This window comes from Dicentrarchus labrax, unplaced genomic scaffold (genome assembly GCF_905237075.1).
Source record: "Dicentrarchus labrax unplaced genomic scaffold, dlabrax2021, whole genome shotgun sequence".
NCBI lineage: Eukaryota > Metazoa > Chordata > Actinopteri > Moronidae > Dicentrarchus > Dicentrarchus labrax.
In genome coordinates this window covers 4,038,361-4,056,643 of record NW_026136703.1, presented here as the reverse complement: position 1 = coordinate 4,056,643, position 18,283 = coordinate 4,038,361, and the positions used below count along the sequence as shown (strand labels likewise).

Here is an 18,283-nt window from a genome sequence, read left to right as displayed (position 1 = left end):
AAGTTTCCAGATGGGCGAGATTCAGCGATTACCTTTTCAGCGCTCACCATCCCTCTGTATCTCCACCCTGATCCCTCCTCTCAATAATTGACTGCAGGGTAACAAGGGTTTTATGTGTGTGGCTCTTTGTGTGTGTCTGTGAGCAGCTTCTCTGATTAGATAGCTGAATATGCTCTGTATTCAGCCACAGCACTGCCTGCCCCGACTGGCATAGCTAATGAAGTGCCCGTGCCCCTCCCTTGGCACTAGTGTGTGTATGTGTGTGCGAGTGTGTGAATGTGTGATGCATAGAGTCAAGCTGCAATTAAAAGGCCTGTCAATGGTGTCTGCCATAACAGAGGCTCGGACTGTCACTATCGACCAGCCTTAGCACACACTGTAAGGAGGGAGAGGGGAAGGGAGAAGCGGGAGCAGGGACGAGGGGAGAGAGGAGAGAGGAGGGATGCGGCAGACTGTAAATCTACAGTCTTAAAAAGGTCTGAAATAGACAAACTGAATCAAGAGGGGTACCACAACAAAAAATCAAGTGCTGCGTTTCGTACAGCTTGAATGTTGTGTACATGTGGCCACACCCCAATCAGTCATGTCAAAGCAGATATTTTCTGATGGACAGAAAATTAAACCCACAGAGAATTTTACCACCCCTCAGGCATCTTTAAGCTCTTTGTTTAGGTTTTACAGCCTCCAAACATACTGTTTCGGCTCAGTCTCATCACTCTCATCAGCATCATTTCCTGCAGCTCTGATAAACCCAGACTACCTGCCCAGTGCCAAACAGCAGACAAAGTTAGCAACTAGCTGGTGAATATAGTGAAACATCAGCTATAAAGCAGCAGCTAATGCCCGGTGCGGATTCTCAAATCTTAACTCATTTTAAAAACATGGGAGATCACAGACACAATGACAGATCTAACCAACTTTTGGTACCGCAACTCTTCAATTAATAGCCCAGGCTTTTACTTGCTTCATTCGCTGAACTCAACCCGCCTTTATTTGAGACCGGCCTTTAATTCCTTTTCCATTTATATTTGTGAAGGTGATCTAAGCAGCTTAGAACTCACTCAAGCGGGCGACCCTGTGGGTTTTAAGAGGTTTTATACATAATACATTTGTACAGAATTTCTATAAAACCAGTCTAATAAAGGAGCCCAGTCTCTAATTAAACTTAATTTAAAAGCTTAAATAAAGTTTAACTGTATTTTAATTGTAAGTACGCACACAACGGGCTATTCAGTCAAGACACAGGACCAATAAGGGTTTATACTCAATGATTTCAGAGTGGTGATTCCAGAGACTTGGGATCTCACAGAAACTGATCAAACATTACTTAAGAAAAAAACTAAAATGGAGGTGGGCTTTCATCGTCTTTTTAAAAACAAAGAAAAACTGTGGATCAGCCGACGCAATTTCTGCCCAACTCTTTTCCTTGTCTGCTTGTTGTGGTACTGTTGCCATAATTTCACAAGCGTGTCCTCCTTTTCTACTGTCCACCTGGCTCTGGAGACAACAGTCCTATTCAGGCTGTTGGCAGCCATGTTTCTGTATGCAGCATCCGGTTGGTGACGCTTCCCACTCAGCTCACACGCTCATGCTATTGCGGGTTTCTGCTCAGTATTCCATCGCTGTTCCTTCCTCACACTACAGGATTTCAAGTCGGAAATATAATATACTCTAATCCAGTCAGTAACATTAAGATTATATCTGTAAAACCCCTCACACTATAGGATCATTTGGACAGATAATCTGTTCAGACCAGCCAAGAATCAACCCAATTATCCTCTAAAAAGGGGTCAGCATTAGTAGCAGCTAAAGAGTCAGATATTTCTCTCAGGAGTTGGTTGAGACTTAAACAGAGCTATAAGGAGCGTGAAAATTTGACTTGAATTCATCCAGCGACTTTTCTAAGATTATATGTCTTTGTTGTGTTTACAGCTTGTTCTGCTGCCCCAACTGGCCCCAAAAATGCAGGTTTAATGTTAAAAAAATAATGATCAGATCCAAGAATGATGAAAATAGTTAGTTGCAACCCTACACACATCTTGACCGCAAAAGTGGGCCTGGGGTGAATATTACCATAAATATCCTCGACCACTTGGGAAACCGCAAGGTCATTTCACTGGGCTTAAGATTTTAATTTTATTTCTTTAAACTTTCATTCCTCAGTCTTTCTCACTTTTTTCCAATATTGTGTCTTTAGTATTCTATAACTAAAAATAGGGCATTTACACCAGGATTTTCACACAGATAATGCCTATAACATAACAAATAAGAACACATAGGATTCAGACATAAAAAACCCCAACAGGGAATAAGATGAACGCACATAATATTACACAGCAGACTGAAGAAAATGAGGTTTAAGAACCACACCATGTCAAATGTTTATGCAGGAGTCATGTTTTTAGTTTAATTTTGATAGCCAGTACATTTTATATTGTTTACAGTGGAACATATGAACTACAGTATATTTACATCACACACAGTCTTTACCATTGCTGCCTTCACATGCTGTTTGCAGTGTCCTGCACAGCACACCAACTTATAATGGGAATGTCTATGAGCAGCTTTTTGTAGCAAAGGATGTGTACAGATGTGTTACTATCTTTCCTTTTCGCACTTATACTGTACACAAACTCACACACAGACACTCACACACATTCAGATCACCTGTCCCTCCCCACCCTCTCAGAGCAGGATGCGGTATTTGAGGGCGCGGGGGACCCTGTTGATGACGAGGCGTCCGTCGTAGCTGAGTGAGGCGAAGAGCCAGGGGTCGGCTGACGACCACTCCGCCGCATACACACTGTCTTCGTGTTCCTCATAGGTGGACACCACGCTGTCCTTTAGGGGCTCCTTACTCCTAAATCACACACCCACAAAACACAAAGACATGAGTGATGGAAACCAGAAGATGAATGCATTACATCTTGCAGACTCCATGTAGGCCTCTGTATGTCTTGGCCTTCAATGCATGGAGGGCCTTGGCTAATGTTAGTTAATGTTAAATATACAATTTTAATTAACAACAATTTCAAATAAACATCTTATATATAATCAACCCAAAATAACAAAGCTGTGAACAGTATAGAAGGCAGAATGAAAATCTTGCCTTCATAGCGAGGACGACACAAGATAATCATTCAAATGGGGACACACACAAGTCTCTCTCTCTCTCTCTCTCTCTCTCTCTCTCTCTCTCTAAATTAAAATAATTCTAAACCTGGCTCACTGTACCCCCACAGTTACAGCACTGTTCAAGCATTTGACAAGCACTTTGGTTGAAACCTGCTGACACCTTAAGAGTTCATTGTTAGTCTGACAGTAATTTAAGCGTGTAGTGCAGTTAACTCATAGTCACTGTGAAATAATTGCCCTTGTTTACAACACACCTTCTTATGTTTCAGGAATTATGTGAACATTTGTGAAACATTCTTGAAGCAAATTTGACCTGGAAGCAAACAATTTTTATCAAATGATGTTTGATTTTTTGCATTTCGTATAAAATATTTATATATTTTAATACCGTATTTAAAGGTGCCCTGTGGATTTTTCTTGTAACAAAATAATGTTTACATTCATTGTTCTTCATCATCAGTGTATTTAGTGTCCTTGAGGTCTGACAAACGGATTGGATGTACTTCTTTCTTCATAACATGTTTGCAGAGCCTCTTTTTTACACCAATTTGAAACCTCCATTGCTCCATAGCACTACTAGTGGTCAACAGCTCCACATGGTACTTTTAATGATTTAGTTTCGGTTTATCTCCTTCGTGTTGTGGACAGCCCACACACACCAGTACCTGCTGAGGTCTAAAGAATATTTACTTTGTTTATTCACTACTTCTCACTGTCTTCAGTACACAAACAACAACCTCCCCAGTGCTGAGACACGTCTCCCACTGCTACAACAATGTGACCATAAATAACATTTCAGAATTATGATGCAGCATTAGTGCCATCTCAAATTTCTCCCAAACCCTCTGCTGTAAGTAGTCATGAGGGAAAACAGTGACATACATATTTGGATTTATTTTACACATTAAGTGTTTCACACAGACAGTAGCTGCTCCCTATGGACTGCAGCCTAAAATAAAAACACTGGAAGCACTCTGCTCATATGGATTCATTGAGGAAGACGAGAAGAAGACAGTACATGTGAAGCACTTGAATGATGCTACAAAATGTTGGACTTAGTTAGCCTAAAGGGTTGCAAGGTTTTTAGGGATCATGTTAATGGACAGTTTACCTGCTAAGAGAAATGATCATACACTACAATCAGGGGTAACATTTGTAGCAGCCCTACAGTAAAAATTGACCCAGTTTTTTTATTTGGTTTATTAGGTTTCTAAAAGTAATGCAGTCTAATACAACAGACCTGCAATAAATCCTACCTTCATGAAGGTTATGATGTTAAGTTTTTGTTTAAGCTGTTTTAGTGAGGTCTTGTATTGCATTATACCGAAAGGTGTTGTTAATATTTTGTCCAGCCCATTTACATCAATGAATACATCAGTTTAACACGTCTTAATTCAATAGCACCACAAACTACAACATCCCAATTACTATATATTGGGATCTGGGCTCTCCCTTTACTGTTCCTTAGAGGTTGTTTCCTCAAATACGTCTAAAAGCACATTATCATTCAATTCAATTCAATTTTATTTGTATAGCGCCAATTCATAACAGAAGTTATCTCAGGACACTTTTCAAATAGAGCAGGTCTAGACCGAACTCTTTATAACATTATTTACAGAGACCTACAGGACCACCATGAGCAAGACCTTGGTGATGGAGGCAAGGAAAAACTGCCTGTTAAAAGGCAGAAACCTAGGACAGATCCTTCAGCTCTAGGTGGGTGGTCGGGGTGAGAGAGAGCGAGAGAGCAAGAGAGAGAGAGAGAGAGAGAGAGAGAGAGAGAGAGAGATGCACAGCAACAACAGTAGCAACAACTACAATAGTAGTGACTAATGATGATGAAGATGATGACGACGACGACGACAACAACGACAACAACAACGATGGGGGACAATGAGCAGTGACAATAGTAATAATAAGTGGCCCCCGTAGTCACCAAATCTCCACCCAAATAACAGCTATGGGAGATTTTGGAGAAACATGTTAAGACAGATCTTCTAATATCTTTTGGGGTACTGCAGTTGTTCAGAAGACTACTTACTTAAATATTATATGTTTTCTTTTTCATTTGTGAGAAATGAACATTGTAGATTTAGTAGTTAATGTATTGATTTGGTGATGCCCAATAAATTTTTCTGTTGTGAGGAAGTCTGATGAGAATCTGCTGACAGTCAACTGAGAGTTATACTGTAACGTTAAAGGACCATTGTACTGAGGAAAGGCCTAAGGCACTGACATATGATTAACACTGGAATAGTCAGGAGATCACCAATTGTTCTTGTGCTTGATGGTATATAAAGCAAGGCATTCTGAAAGTCTGGCAGAGAACAACCATGATGAGTTCTCTCAACGCTGCACGAAGAGACTTGATTCATTACTCCGGGTCTGAAATTACTACTGTATTAACTACTGTAGCAACTCTCAATGTTTTTGGAATAATTTCTCCTACACATTTTCACCCATCTGAATGTTAACATCATTGTTAACATCAGAGATACATTCTTGTTTTGAGAATGAAAATCCTAGTCTGCACTGCCTGGTTATCTAAAAAATAATCATCTGAAAATTTCATTGAGCTGTTGAATTTCAAAAGCCATCATATAGTCAGAAAATTGGCCAACAACTGGAGGAGTTCTGTACGTAGCGTCCAGGTTGTGGAGTGGAGTGGACACGTACTGTACATACAAGAGGGGTCAATAAGTATAGTGGAAGGGTTAAAACTAAAGCTGAGTGCTGGTGATTAGGAAGAAGAGTTGATAATTGTGGATGAGAGTCAGTCATTGAGTGTAAGAGCTGGTAGTTATGGATGAGAGGGGGAATGGGACCATAATGGATAGAGGACAGTGGTATATTTAAAAAAACACTGAAAGGTAACCATTACAGAGGACATCCCTACAATTCTAAAATCCAGTCTAAATGCTATAGAGGAAAACTCCTGAAGTGTTTTCACAGTAACATATTTTTAATGTTTTACCACTCCACTTTTATCATTCTAAGTGTCAAAATACGTGAAAGTGAGGTTCAGGCAGTCAGCTTTAATCTTCTGATGACTAATATCAGTTCAAAATACACAGCACGTTTTTGTACACACTTTAGCATCGCAGTTTGTTTCATTCGACTTTCATTCGGACTTCATTCGCAGTCCAGCAACGTACAAGAGACAAAACCCTCATCAGATATGATGTGATGAACTCTGTCTTTTTAACACAGGTCTACGATTCAACATCAGCATTATGATACAGAATCAAAACTGAAGAAGAGGTATCACTGTCCCGAAAAATGGAAGATGATTAAAGTAAAAGGAGATGTTTAATAGGTGGGGCAGTGAGGGATGGTTTATACATGGTTATTAACATTAGTAATTGGCAGTGGGGATGATAATGTACCCCTCGATTTCAAATTATTATCCTCTATTCAGTATTTGTAAATAAGGAGGACTCTCTTGAAGCAAAATGGCAAAAACCAGGACACTTATCTGGGAGCTCCTCAAGGTTCTTTCTAATCTCTATCCTTTCTTTCAGATATCTGAGATACTGTGGACAGTTCAAATCCAAATTTACAGCAGCAGGACATGACCCTCCAACCAGTTCCACAGATCTCTGCTTCTGTCTGCAGCCACTAAATATTCATGTGTTTGAATAGTGAGCTTTCCTCTAGCGCCCTGTCAGGAATTTCAATTTACATAAATAGGCTGTGAAAGAAAATGAAAATGAAAGAAAAGAAAATTGATGGATAACAATTTTGATAATCAATGATTTAGTTATATAATTTATCAAGTAAAAAGGCCACACATTTACTGGTTCATCTAAAAATGCTAAATGAAGGAAAACCAGACTTGCACTTCTGGATATACCGTGACCTGGAGGACTGGTCTGAGAATCTTCACTGACTTTTTCTGGTTTCAGCTTTTCAAATGTCCAAATCTGCTACTTTTCTCTATTTTCTGGGATTGTGAAATTTTAAAAACTAAAAAAAGAACTGATTAGTTAAAAAATCGACAGACTCAATAACCAAAATATCTCTAGTAAAAGTCCTAAAGACAACTCATGATCTAACAGACAGAATACCACAGTATATACTAAGCACACTCATACTGGAGCATCTAGTGGCTGCTAGTGAGAAATTTACATATTGTAGAAGTACCTTTCAAACTTTCATGGACTGCAAAAGATTTTCTTGCAAAGATGGACATTAGTACGGTAGCCCTAAAGGGCCATGTATTCATACATTTTATTTCCTCCGTTTTCCCGTGATAACAAGTTAATTAATTCGAGATCTCGAGATAACGACTGTGATCTGATAACTGTGGTCAAGCCAGCCGTTACTCCCATCTCCGTGGTCAAATCAGCCGCGCTTAAAGTTACAGCGTATTCACTTCCAGAACCTACATTTAAAATAAAATATGTTACATTAAAGTGTTTCATACGCCCATGAGGAATAAAAAACATATTTAATATCAAGCACTTCTACTGCACCAATTTGGAGAAATGCCAAAACAAAAGTTCCATATTTGTTGTTAATGTAACATATTTTATTTTAAATGTAGGTTCGAATTATAGCTTACTGTTCTTAATACCTTTATTTTGAAAACCGGAAGTGAATACGCTGTAAATTTAAGTGCGGCTGATTTGACCACGGAGATCGGAGTAACGGCTGGCTTGACCGCAGTTATCATATCACAGTGGTTATCTCGAGATCTCGAATTAATTAACTCGTTATCACGGGAAAACAGAGGACATAAAATGTATGAATACATGGCCCTTCAGGGCTTCCGTACGTTACCACACAAAGAACTGCTTTTGTTAAGAATTAATAAGGATTACAATGTTTTATTACTGATAATTTGGTATTTAATTCTTCAAAGTGATTATCTTTAAGCTGATTACTTTGGCCATGTGACATCCTACACATTATCAGTAACTAGGTGACTCAGGCCAATGGCCTGTTCACCTATTCATTCCAAATAACTGAAAACTAAGATGCATCAAAGATATGTCTCTGGTAGTATTTTGTTTTATTTACATCAAAATGTTATGGAGTTATTAAAATGGTTGTTGCACCCCAGTTGAACTATATAGCCTTGATGTTGCCAGTAGCCATACCACCTCAGATTTTTAAACAATACGACTCAGCAGTTAAAGAATTTTTATGGGAAGGGAGGAAACTGAGAATTGGAATGAACAAAATGTGTTCCCCAAAAGATAGAGGAGGTCTGGGTCTACCAAACCTGAGGCTATATCATGTTTCATTTGAAATTGCCAAACTAGCTAAACACTGGGTCAAGGACAGTAATTTGGATTGGGTTAGCATTGAAAGTGAGACGTGTTCTCCATTTGCCCCTATAGATAGATTATCCCAGTCTCAACATGGGCCCATGAACCCTATCCTGTCTCATTCGAAAGAGGTTTGGACCAGAATACACTAGATGTTAAAGATGCCTCATCTTAGACAACCTTACTCATCTATATGGCCTAACCCAACGACTGTTATTGGGAAAACACCGATATACTGGAAAAAATGGCACCACAGTGGCATATGTCGGGTGGATGACCTGTATCAGAATTGTGTTTTCATGTCATATACAGATTTGACTAGGAGATACGCCCTCACAGGAAAAGGTCACTTTTGGAAATATCTACAAATTAGGAGCTGTCTCGCACAAGGGACTCAATATAAGGAGAGAAATCCCATCACAGACTTTCTCAGATTGCCAATGGAACACCTTAAGGCCTCCATCTTTTATAGACTGACTAATGAACTACTCAGTAATAGCTGGGACAGAGGAGTGTGGCAGAAGGACTTGGGATGTATATTGAATGAAGAGGAGTGGTTAAACATTACGTCAATTACTGGCAAATATGTCTCACCTGGAAGGTTTCTATGTTATGTTGTGCCAACCCTTTTATATTCAATAAAAACTTGAATTACAAAAAAACAAAATGTTATGGAATATAATTTTAACTGTTAAAGGTCAAGTGTGTATCATTTAGAAAAAACTCTTTTGGAATATAATATCCAGACATTTTTTCGTTAGTGTATAACGACCTAAATACAGTAATTATTGTGTTTTTGTTACGTTAGAATAAGCTGTTTTTATCTCCAGACATGGAGAACCACCTTATTTCTACAGTAGCCCAGAAGAGGCAAACAAAACAATGGCTCTAGATCAGTGGTTCCCAACCTTTGTCCTTAAGGGAACCCTTTTCTATGTATTTAATAAAATATAAACTACCAAAATAACATATTAATGAAATTAATGAAATATTCCTCACAGGAATAAATATAATGCTGAGATATTGGCTTACTATATATTATTTTTCTTACACCCTTTATGGCCTCACGACCCACTGTGAAGCTTTGAAGGCCGCTAGTAGGGGTCCCGACCCACCATAGTTTCTTCTTGCCCTCAGACAGGCGTTGACGAGTTATCACATTTGGTTTTTCCTTTCTCTTTGTGCATGGAAGGGAAGAGTGTAGCAAGCGTGTTGCCATCTGAAACTACACCGCTAGATGCAACTAAATCTTGGACCTTTAACAATCCTGTAACCAGGATAAATTCACAAGTTTCTTACTTCACTCAAAGGAACTATAGTTTATTAAAACCTTTTTTTTCTTCTTGTTGCTCTGGCTATAACATATAGAAGAACTATTCCAGAGCTAAAATAATAAATATTGTACTGTAATAAAACATTTTATTTAAAGCCACTGTCTTACCATTTTAAACACAGAGGTGGGAAGTCACAAAGTATGAATACTTGACTGTATGACTGTACTTACCGGTAAGTCGTTTTTTCAGCTATCCGTACTTTACTTGAGTAGACCAGTCAAAATAATGCTTGACGAACATACCGTGACAAAAACACCAGAAAAAGACCAGACAGACAAGAGAGGGAGATTCTACCCTATTTGAGGTATCAGTCAGCTTTGCACAGAACAGCCAGTAGAAATGTCCTTCAGAGAAACCAAGAGAGTACTTTTTATTGTTATATTTGTAAAAACTACTCTCATACAACTTATACTAGGTACATTTTAGAGTCATTTTTCACTTTTACTTGACTAAAGAAGTTGAATCGGTACTTCTACTTTTGCCGGAGTAGTTTTTCTACAGAAGTATCTGTACTTCTACTCGAGTGAAGAATGTGTGTACTATTCCCATGTCTGCTAAAACCAGATTATCCTTGAAAGCAGTTGCTACTGAATTAGATTACTGGAAGCATTTCCTTTTCTAACTAGCCCAAGTTGCTCTTACTTGTCCTCCTGGTGGTTGTCCTCCCCCTCGCTGAGCTCCTCATCATCCACCAAGTGACCGAATGGCTCTGAGGAGATGGACACCATATTGGAGAGTATGAGTCGGCTGTCGCTGCTGGCTGTTAACACCAGCTGGTCGTGGCTGTGGTTGTAGCGGACACTCCACACCCTGGGACAAAAAAAACAACCATGTCACCATACTCGCATTCACAATTTACCCGCACAGCATCGTGGGAAGGTGCAGTATTTTCTACATTCATGTATGGATGCATTGAAGAGTCTGCAGCCATGTTTATATCTCCCATTGTTCCAAACAAAGCTCCACGTGGGTGAAGAAACCAGCAGTAACCAAGTATTGAATGCAGTGATATTTTATATACTATAGTGAGTGTATAAGCATTCATACATACAGTATATGTTGTATGAGCAGACCACACCTGCTGATACACGAACACACACACAGTCGTGCAGAGAACCTGTCTCTCTCCATCTCTCTTTCACACACACATGCTCATACAAATCAGGCAGAAAATGCAGCATTCTCACAGTGGGATTCACAGCTAAATATTCCTATCTGGCTGTGAATTCAGGGGCCAATAATGGGAATTTGGTACCTTGCAGTCTATATTTGGGCTTAGTTAACACAAGCTTATTATCATGAATTCCATGATCATGCTTTTACTGTATTGGTTGCTCAGTTTCATTTATTTTTCAATTAAATTATTCACCTTTCCTCCATTTCCTCTCGATTTTTCTCCCTCTCCTTATATTTCTCTCACTGTCAACACTGTTTCCCTCTCTTGCTTTTTTTCATCCCCTTTCTATCTCTCTCTCTCTCTCTGTTTGTCTATGTCTCTCTCTCTCTGTGAGCCCGGGGCACAGCTCAGAGTGCGGTCCCAGTTCCCTCACAGGGAGGGATTGAGGGATAACCGAGGCTGTTGACAGGAAATCAGCCTCGGCCACGCTGTTCCCCGCGCTCTCCTAATCCGCTTCCCTTCTAAAAAATAGTCCCTAATACCCCCAGCAGCCCCGAGGCCATATCCTGGCTGCGCTCTGAAAAATGAGCGTGTACAACAAAGACACAAACTCAGGGAAACACCCACACATACATGTGTCACACTAAAGATGAGTGCACACACAGACATATGCATATGCAATATAGAAATACTTCAACACACACACATTTTAGTAGCCACATATATAGATAGAGAGCCCCCCCACACACACACACACACACACACACACACACACACACACACACACACACACACACACACACACACACACACACACACACACACACACACACACACACACACACACACACACACACACACACACACACACACACACACACACTTATCTCGTATCTGAAGAGATCCCATCTGCAGCTATCTACAGTTATGGATATGTTTGCCAAGTCTATCTTTCTTTTGGAGATAACGCCTGCTCTAGCGTGTGTGCACGTGCACAAAGGCATAAGTGTGTGCATATGCTTGTGTATGTGCCTGTGTGTGTGTCTGCCTTTATCAGGTAAGCATTGGGGTGCTGCAGCAGTAGCCCAGTTTGGCTCGCAGACACACTGATCATCTATTCAGCTCACACAGGAGAGAGAGTCTTGCATGCACACACGCACCCACACACACACACACACACACACACACACACACACACACACACACACACACACACACACACACACACACACACACACTCTTCTGCAGTACACTATGTTCAGCTCTTAGCACTGCCTGAAGCTCCACAGAAGACAACCTGGAGCAGGACTGGGCGGCGTTCGACCCACAGTGATTCAACCCTTACTGACAAAACGAGTAGCTGCCTATTTAATTAGTAATTAGTGTATTACTGCATTTTATTGCACCAGCAGTAGTTAGGGCATTTCATTAGTTAGGAGATAAAGCCATTAATAAAACCAGAAGCCAATCAACAGTGGAGCGAAGGAGTTATCATCATGTTTATCATTATTGTTAGTGAGTTTTCCTGAATGTGCCTGAATTACACTCTAATGCTGTGTAAAAGGATTTTTCCCATTACGCAAATATAGTATAATTATATTAGACACAGGAAATACTTGCTCACATTCACACTAAAGTTATAAAATTTAATGGAATTACAAATTACTTTTTCACCTATTTTGGTAATATTTCTTGTCAATTCCAATCATGTAAAAAGTCTGAGATAAAATGTTAGGCCCCCCAAACACAAGTTCAGTGAGCTGTGGGGAAACATTGGAATTTTGAACACTATTGGGCAATATATAAAGGGGAGTGTCTCTTTAAAGAAACAAGTATTTGAAAAATGTTCATTCCCTTGCAGATTTATAAGAAAATCCCTAAAATCCAGCACCTCTACTTCTATCATCAAATAAGACTTTTACTAACTCATGTCCCACCCTAATTTATTGGAGAACTTTGGCAAAACATTTCATTTTATCAGGTTATTTGACCAGCTGACAGTACTAATTCTCCTTTATGGAAAATAGGCATGGGGTTCCCATAATCTTAATCAAATTTAAATGCTTCATTAAAAATAACTGGAACGTTTGTTGCATAGCAAATACAACAAAGAGCAGTCTATGTGGAAAGGTGAAGAGATATACGTTGATGAGAACTGTAAAAACTGTTAACTTTTGGATGCATTTAAAGAACCATGCTCAAAAAAAGATATGATGTACTGTGTTTAATTTGCTACAATAACCTAAATAACTGTGGCACAATTAGATCTATAATAGCCCTCAGTGTAGTTACTACAGGTTGTTTAAGGCGGATTTTTTTTTTTAAAAGAAGAATACCGAAGAAATAATAAATAAATATACGTGCAGTAGCCAGAATCGGCTAATTTCAAAGAAGACTGTTTAGTTTATGTTTAGGACATGAAGTTAATGAATATCCAGAGTTTACTATCAGCTACCAGACAATAAGTGTCACTGTCCACTTACTTTTCTTTCTCTACATGTTTAATTATGTCCATACATGTGTCTCCCTGAAGGGTTATTGTGGATAGACTAAATGACAATAAACAAAATTCCATTTTCCTCCAATGTATTGGTTGGTGGAAGAAATGGATGTCTCAAAAACCAAAATGACCACAAAAGGTAAGTTAAAATATATGGGTTATTAAAAGTTTGGTGAACTGACTCTAAAAGAAGGATTTGGACTTCTTGGAAATCTATTTCTTTCTGGAAAACAGTGGATCTTGAAAGGTGAACTCGTGCTGCAGTGGCAAGTGAAATTAAAAAGTCCAATCAAAAAAGTCACCATAGGTTTTGTTAAACAATCCTGCCTTAAGTCTCATTCTACCTCATGTCAACAGTGGATTGTCACTAATGTGTCCTGCAACATACAATTTCATGTTATGTTTAAACTTTTCAATCATCCCTCCCTGAATTATTTCCCAATGAGAAAAATTTAAATTAAGAAAGCAAGATTCTCTCAAAATCCAATTTAATTGTGTTTCAATTAGAGCTGCAATGATTTATTAATTAATTGATTGATTAGTTGTCAACTATTAAATTATTCACCTTATAATACATTTATTGTTTTAAGTAATTTTCAAGAAAAAAAATCTCAAATGTGACCATTTCCTGCTTTCTTAAGTCCTCTTTGACAGAAAACTCAATATTTTTGGATTGTGTCAGCTTTGGCTTTGGGAAATAGTGATCAACATCTTTCACAATTTTCTGACATTTTACACAGCTAATCAGTTAACTGAATTTACAAATTAGCTGATAATGAAAATAATCGTTAGTTGCAGCACATTGGCACATAAACGGCTATCAGAAGGCTAACTGACATTGGCCCTCAAAAGTCTGCACTGGTTAAAGACAGCCTCTAGTTCAACACTGTCATACTTCATTCATCCATGTCCTAAAACGTCACTTTGCACACCAAACATGGGGGGATGGCAGCAGGCTCTGATTTAGGTGCATTTAGAGACACATGAGCAGGATGGTTACTAACATGACAACTTGAACACAAGGACAGTACCCACTCCACTAGCTACCCCTGTCTGAACCTCTCTGGACCCCGACCAATCCACCCACCAGTGCGAGTGCTCCTCCAGGGACTTGACTGGCTCCTGGACGTTGCGGACGTCCCAGAACTTGACCTTGCAGTCGTCTCCGCAGCTGGCCAGGTAGTACTGGCGATTGGGGTTGAAGTCCAGGTCACGCACCAGCTGGCCATGGGCATTCTCTATACAGTAGATCTGACTGAAGAGGAGAGAGATGGAGAAAAAAAAGAGAGCCGTGATTAGAAAGAGGGGAGAAGACAGGAGGCATGGAGCAGAAGACAGATGAGAGGAGAAGCAGATAGAAAAGAATTAGGATAGAGGGATAAGAATGAGAGGAAGCAGTCGGGGAGAGAAATGATAACAGACAGGTATGGAAGACAGAGAGGGGGGGGAGATATGACAGAACAACAAAAGGAGATATGAGAGAGAGAGAGACTGATTCACAGGGTCCACACAAGCTAGAACATTCCCAGGCTAAATCAAAACCTCCTCTGTGTCTGTGTCTGTCAGCGAAGGCCAGGCTCAATAAAGAAGCCGACAGCGGTGGTGGTAAATTATAAAGGCAAGCCTCATAACCGCACAGCCTTGAGTTCCTGCTAGAGTGAAGTTACCAGAATGACATGACAGAGGAGGAGAGACGCTCTGTGCACTTTGTCTCTTTACATCTTCCTGGCCACCTCAACCTCCACCTCCTTTCATCTCCTATACATTTTCTTCAGCTCACCTTATTGCCTCCTAAATATATACTTACTTTATATATATTGGTCTAAAATGACAAAACCAAAACAGAGCTAGAAGAAGAGTGAATCTTATAATGGATTAGTAAATAAGGAAGCATTTTCAAATGTTTGTATAGATAATATTCCTGGCAATTTGTGTGTTGTAAGTTCTAGCCCTGAAGCCACTGTTGTGGTGTTGAACAGGATGCATTGTGTGAAAATACAGATAGTTGGGTTAATCATCTAGTCAGATATCGCCCCCTCCAATTTTCATTCTCAAAACACTAGTGTGAAATTGGTTGTGACAAGTTTTGGGAAAAAAATAATCAATTTTTCTCCAACCTGCACAGTGTGGATGGAACTGCTGTTTAACTTGCTGGTATTACTTGCAAGCTCATGCTTATAAATCAGCAAACCTTTCCAATCCTTGATTTCTTGCATTGATCAGATATAATACATAATTTAATAAAAATGTCAGACACATGAACTTTGAAATGTGAAATTTTGGCCAGGAAACATATGTGCCAAGCCCAGAGATCAGTGGCACAATGCACCGTCAATATGCAACATGCTTCTCAGAAACACAAGGACTTCATGGAGAAAAATTAAACTGAATTTGACCTCTGTTTTTTTCTAGTTTCAAATTGTACTGTGTGTATAGAAATGTATTATATAATTATAGCAGCTGATAAAAGCACTGATCAATCTGTGGTATTGGTAAAAAAAACAAAAACATCTAGCAGTCTATTCACCATGCAAGTTTTCCTCCTTTATTCTGGATGCAAACATAGCATAGCAAACCTCAGCCACAAACTGCCAAAATACAGACAGCACATTAAGTGTCCCAGCAGAGATAAAAACATACTGGGCTATTGCTACACTATATTAAGTCTGGTTTATGCTCACCACAGTGACTTCTTGTTTCCTAACAGAATGTTTTGTTTGACTCTGAACTGAACTGAACAATTTCAATTTGGAGGTAAGCAACAGCAATTACAGTTCACGAACGCAATGTGTACAGTGGTGTTTACTACAGCTGCTAGGCAGCATGTGTAGCCACGTTGGATGCTTTTTCACAGAATATTTTGTCTGTGCGCCCCCTGGCGTTTGGGAGAATACTGCAACAAACAATGTGTTCAGAATAAACGCCTCTGTGGATGCTTGGAGCTTGGGTGGCATTTGTTGAGGCCTGCGCCTATCTCTCTGTCCACAGCTCTGGGACTCACTGTCTGATTCATCCTCTCTCCATTAACAGGCAGAAACTAAATCTGCTTAAGCTGGTCAAGACTGTGAGGAGATGGACAAATAAGGCAAAATGCAAATACAGGTCTGCTTTACCTGATTGGAGTGTTTTTGAGGCTGCAGCCACAGACCTAAATGAACTTGAACAAATCAGGTTTTGTGTTTGCAGAAAAAAACGTTATGCACATTCAACAAACTCAACTGCACCCTCTGCCACCCCAACACCCATCCCAGCTCCTGTCTGAAAGCCTTAGCTGACCAGCTAGCCCCCATTTTCACACAGATCTTCAACAGGTAGCTGGAACTGCATGAAGTATCCTGCTTCAAATGCCCAACTATCATGACAGTTCTCAAGAAACCCTCTATCAGAGGATTCATGACATCTGTGTTCATGAAGTTGTTCCAAAGACTGGTGTTGACCAATCTGAAGGACATCTCTGCCCTGACAGACAGGAGGCAGCAGGTGAGGCTGAGAAAGATCACATTCAGCACCCCAACCATCAGCACGAGCACACCCCAGGGATGTGTGCTCTCCCCACTGCTCTTCTTGCTCTACAGCAATATACATACAGACTGGGGGGTGAACAGAAAACTGAACACTCTTAAAACTGTGGAGCTGACTTCAGGAAGAGCATGCTCTGGAAATCTACTCAGAATCTCCCAGGAACCTTAAGAGGGAGTCCAACAGTGACACAATTATTAAGAAAGTCCAGTTCTACACTGCAATCATCCAGTCTGTTATCTGTACATCCATTCCTTCCTGGTTCAGATAGGCCACAAAACAGGACAGGAAGAGACTACAACAGAAAATCAAGGCTGGAGAAAAATAAACTGGTGCCAATCCGCCCCCCATTCAGGACTTCACTGTAGAAACATCACTGTACACCCATCTCACCCTGGACACAACACATTCCAACTTGTCCCCTCTTGTAGGCGCTACAGAGCACTGAACACCAAAACAACAAGACACAAGAACAGATTATTTTCACTGGACATCACTCAGATGAACAGTTAAATCCATCACACAGCGTCAATAACCCTGTAACACTAAAACATCCACTGTCCCTACAAATTCTAAATTATATATTTACTGTTTAAAATAACCTCATCCATCACTGTCAAATACAAATCCTACTCACTGCCTATATTGTACATAGACATGTATACATGCATGTCAATAACCACCCACTTTATGTATATGTATTTGTTGTCCTTGGTTTTAGCTCTACATGTATTAGTAACTATGAATATTGGAACTGTGTCTTTATAAGACAAAATATCTTTAAGATTATAAGGCAGCATTCATAGCATGCCATATTAAAAATAATATTTATGCATATGCAGCCCCTCTATATGTGCAAATGTGTAATAATGATACTAGGTGTTGAACTATATATTAATGGTTCTGTTGCCAATATGTTCTGTTGCCTGCTTTCTTTGTAGCCTCCTGATACTGTTTTCTAAATAAAATAAGAAAGCAGCAAATCAACTGGGGGTCATCGAATGGGAATCCATTTGAATAAACTGGTCATTTAGAGCTATGCCTCCACCATAAATGCAACATAAGAATAGAAAATCAGTACTTGTTTTCTTCAACACCATTTCTTCTTCAGGCTAGTCTAGCAAATCTCAGCTTGGCACAGTCTTGTTCAGCAGAGTGGAAAGCCTCAGTGTTATGGCCCAGCTGGATATCAACCGCAGCTAGCCAGCTAGCTAGTCACCCTGCTGATCACGTTAGGCAATTAACATGCTAATTAAAAATCTCATTAAAATAAGGGAGGTATAAGAGAATGACCTGGGGCAGACCGCTGGGCTTCAATTAGGTCAAGACAACTCAGCGACTGTGTGTGTGTGTGTGTGTGTGTGTGTGTGTGTGTGTGTGTTTGTGTGTGTTTGTGTGTGTGTGT

At 39.7% G+C, this 18,283-nt stretch overlaps 1 protein-coding gene across 1 annotated transcript in view; it reads right to left on the bottom strand.

Annotated features, from left to right (window-relative positions):
• Positions 1–2,381: 2,381 nt before the first annotated feature.
• The window catches only part of eipr1 (EARP complex and GARP complex interacting protein 1), a 63,464-nt gene continuing 47,562 nt past the window's right edge, over positions 2,382–18,283 (bottom strand). The window contains exons 7-9 of the mRNA XM_051396294.1: positions 14,447–14,614; positions 10,385–10,552; positions 2,382–2,860 (exon numbers count right to left, since the gene is read on the bottom strand). Of these exons, the coding sequence (XP_051252254.1) occupies positions 2,686–2,860; positions 10,385–10,552; positions 14,447–14,614 (511 nt within the window). The 3' untranslated portion in view covers positions 2,382–2,685. The remainder of the gene's footprint in view (positions 2,861–10,384; positions 10,553–14,446; positions 14,615–18,283) is intronic.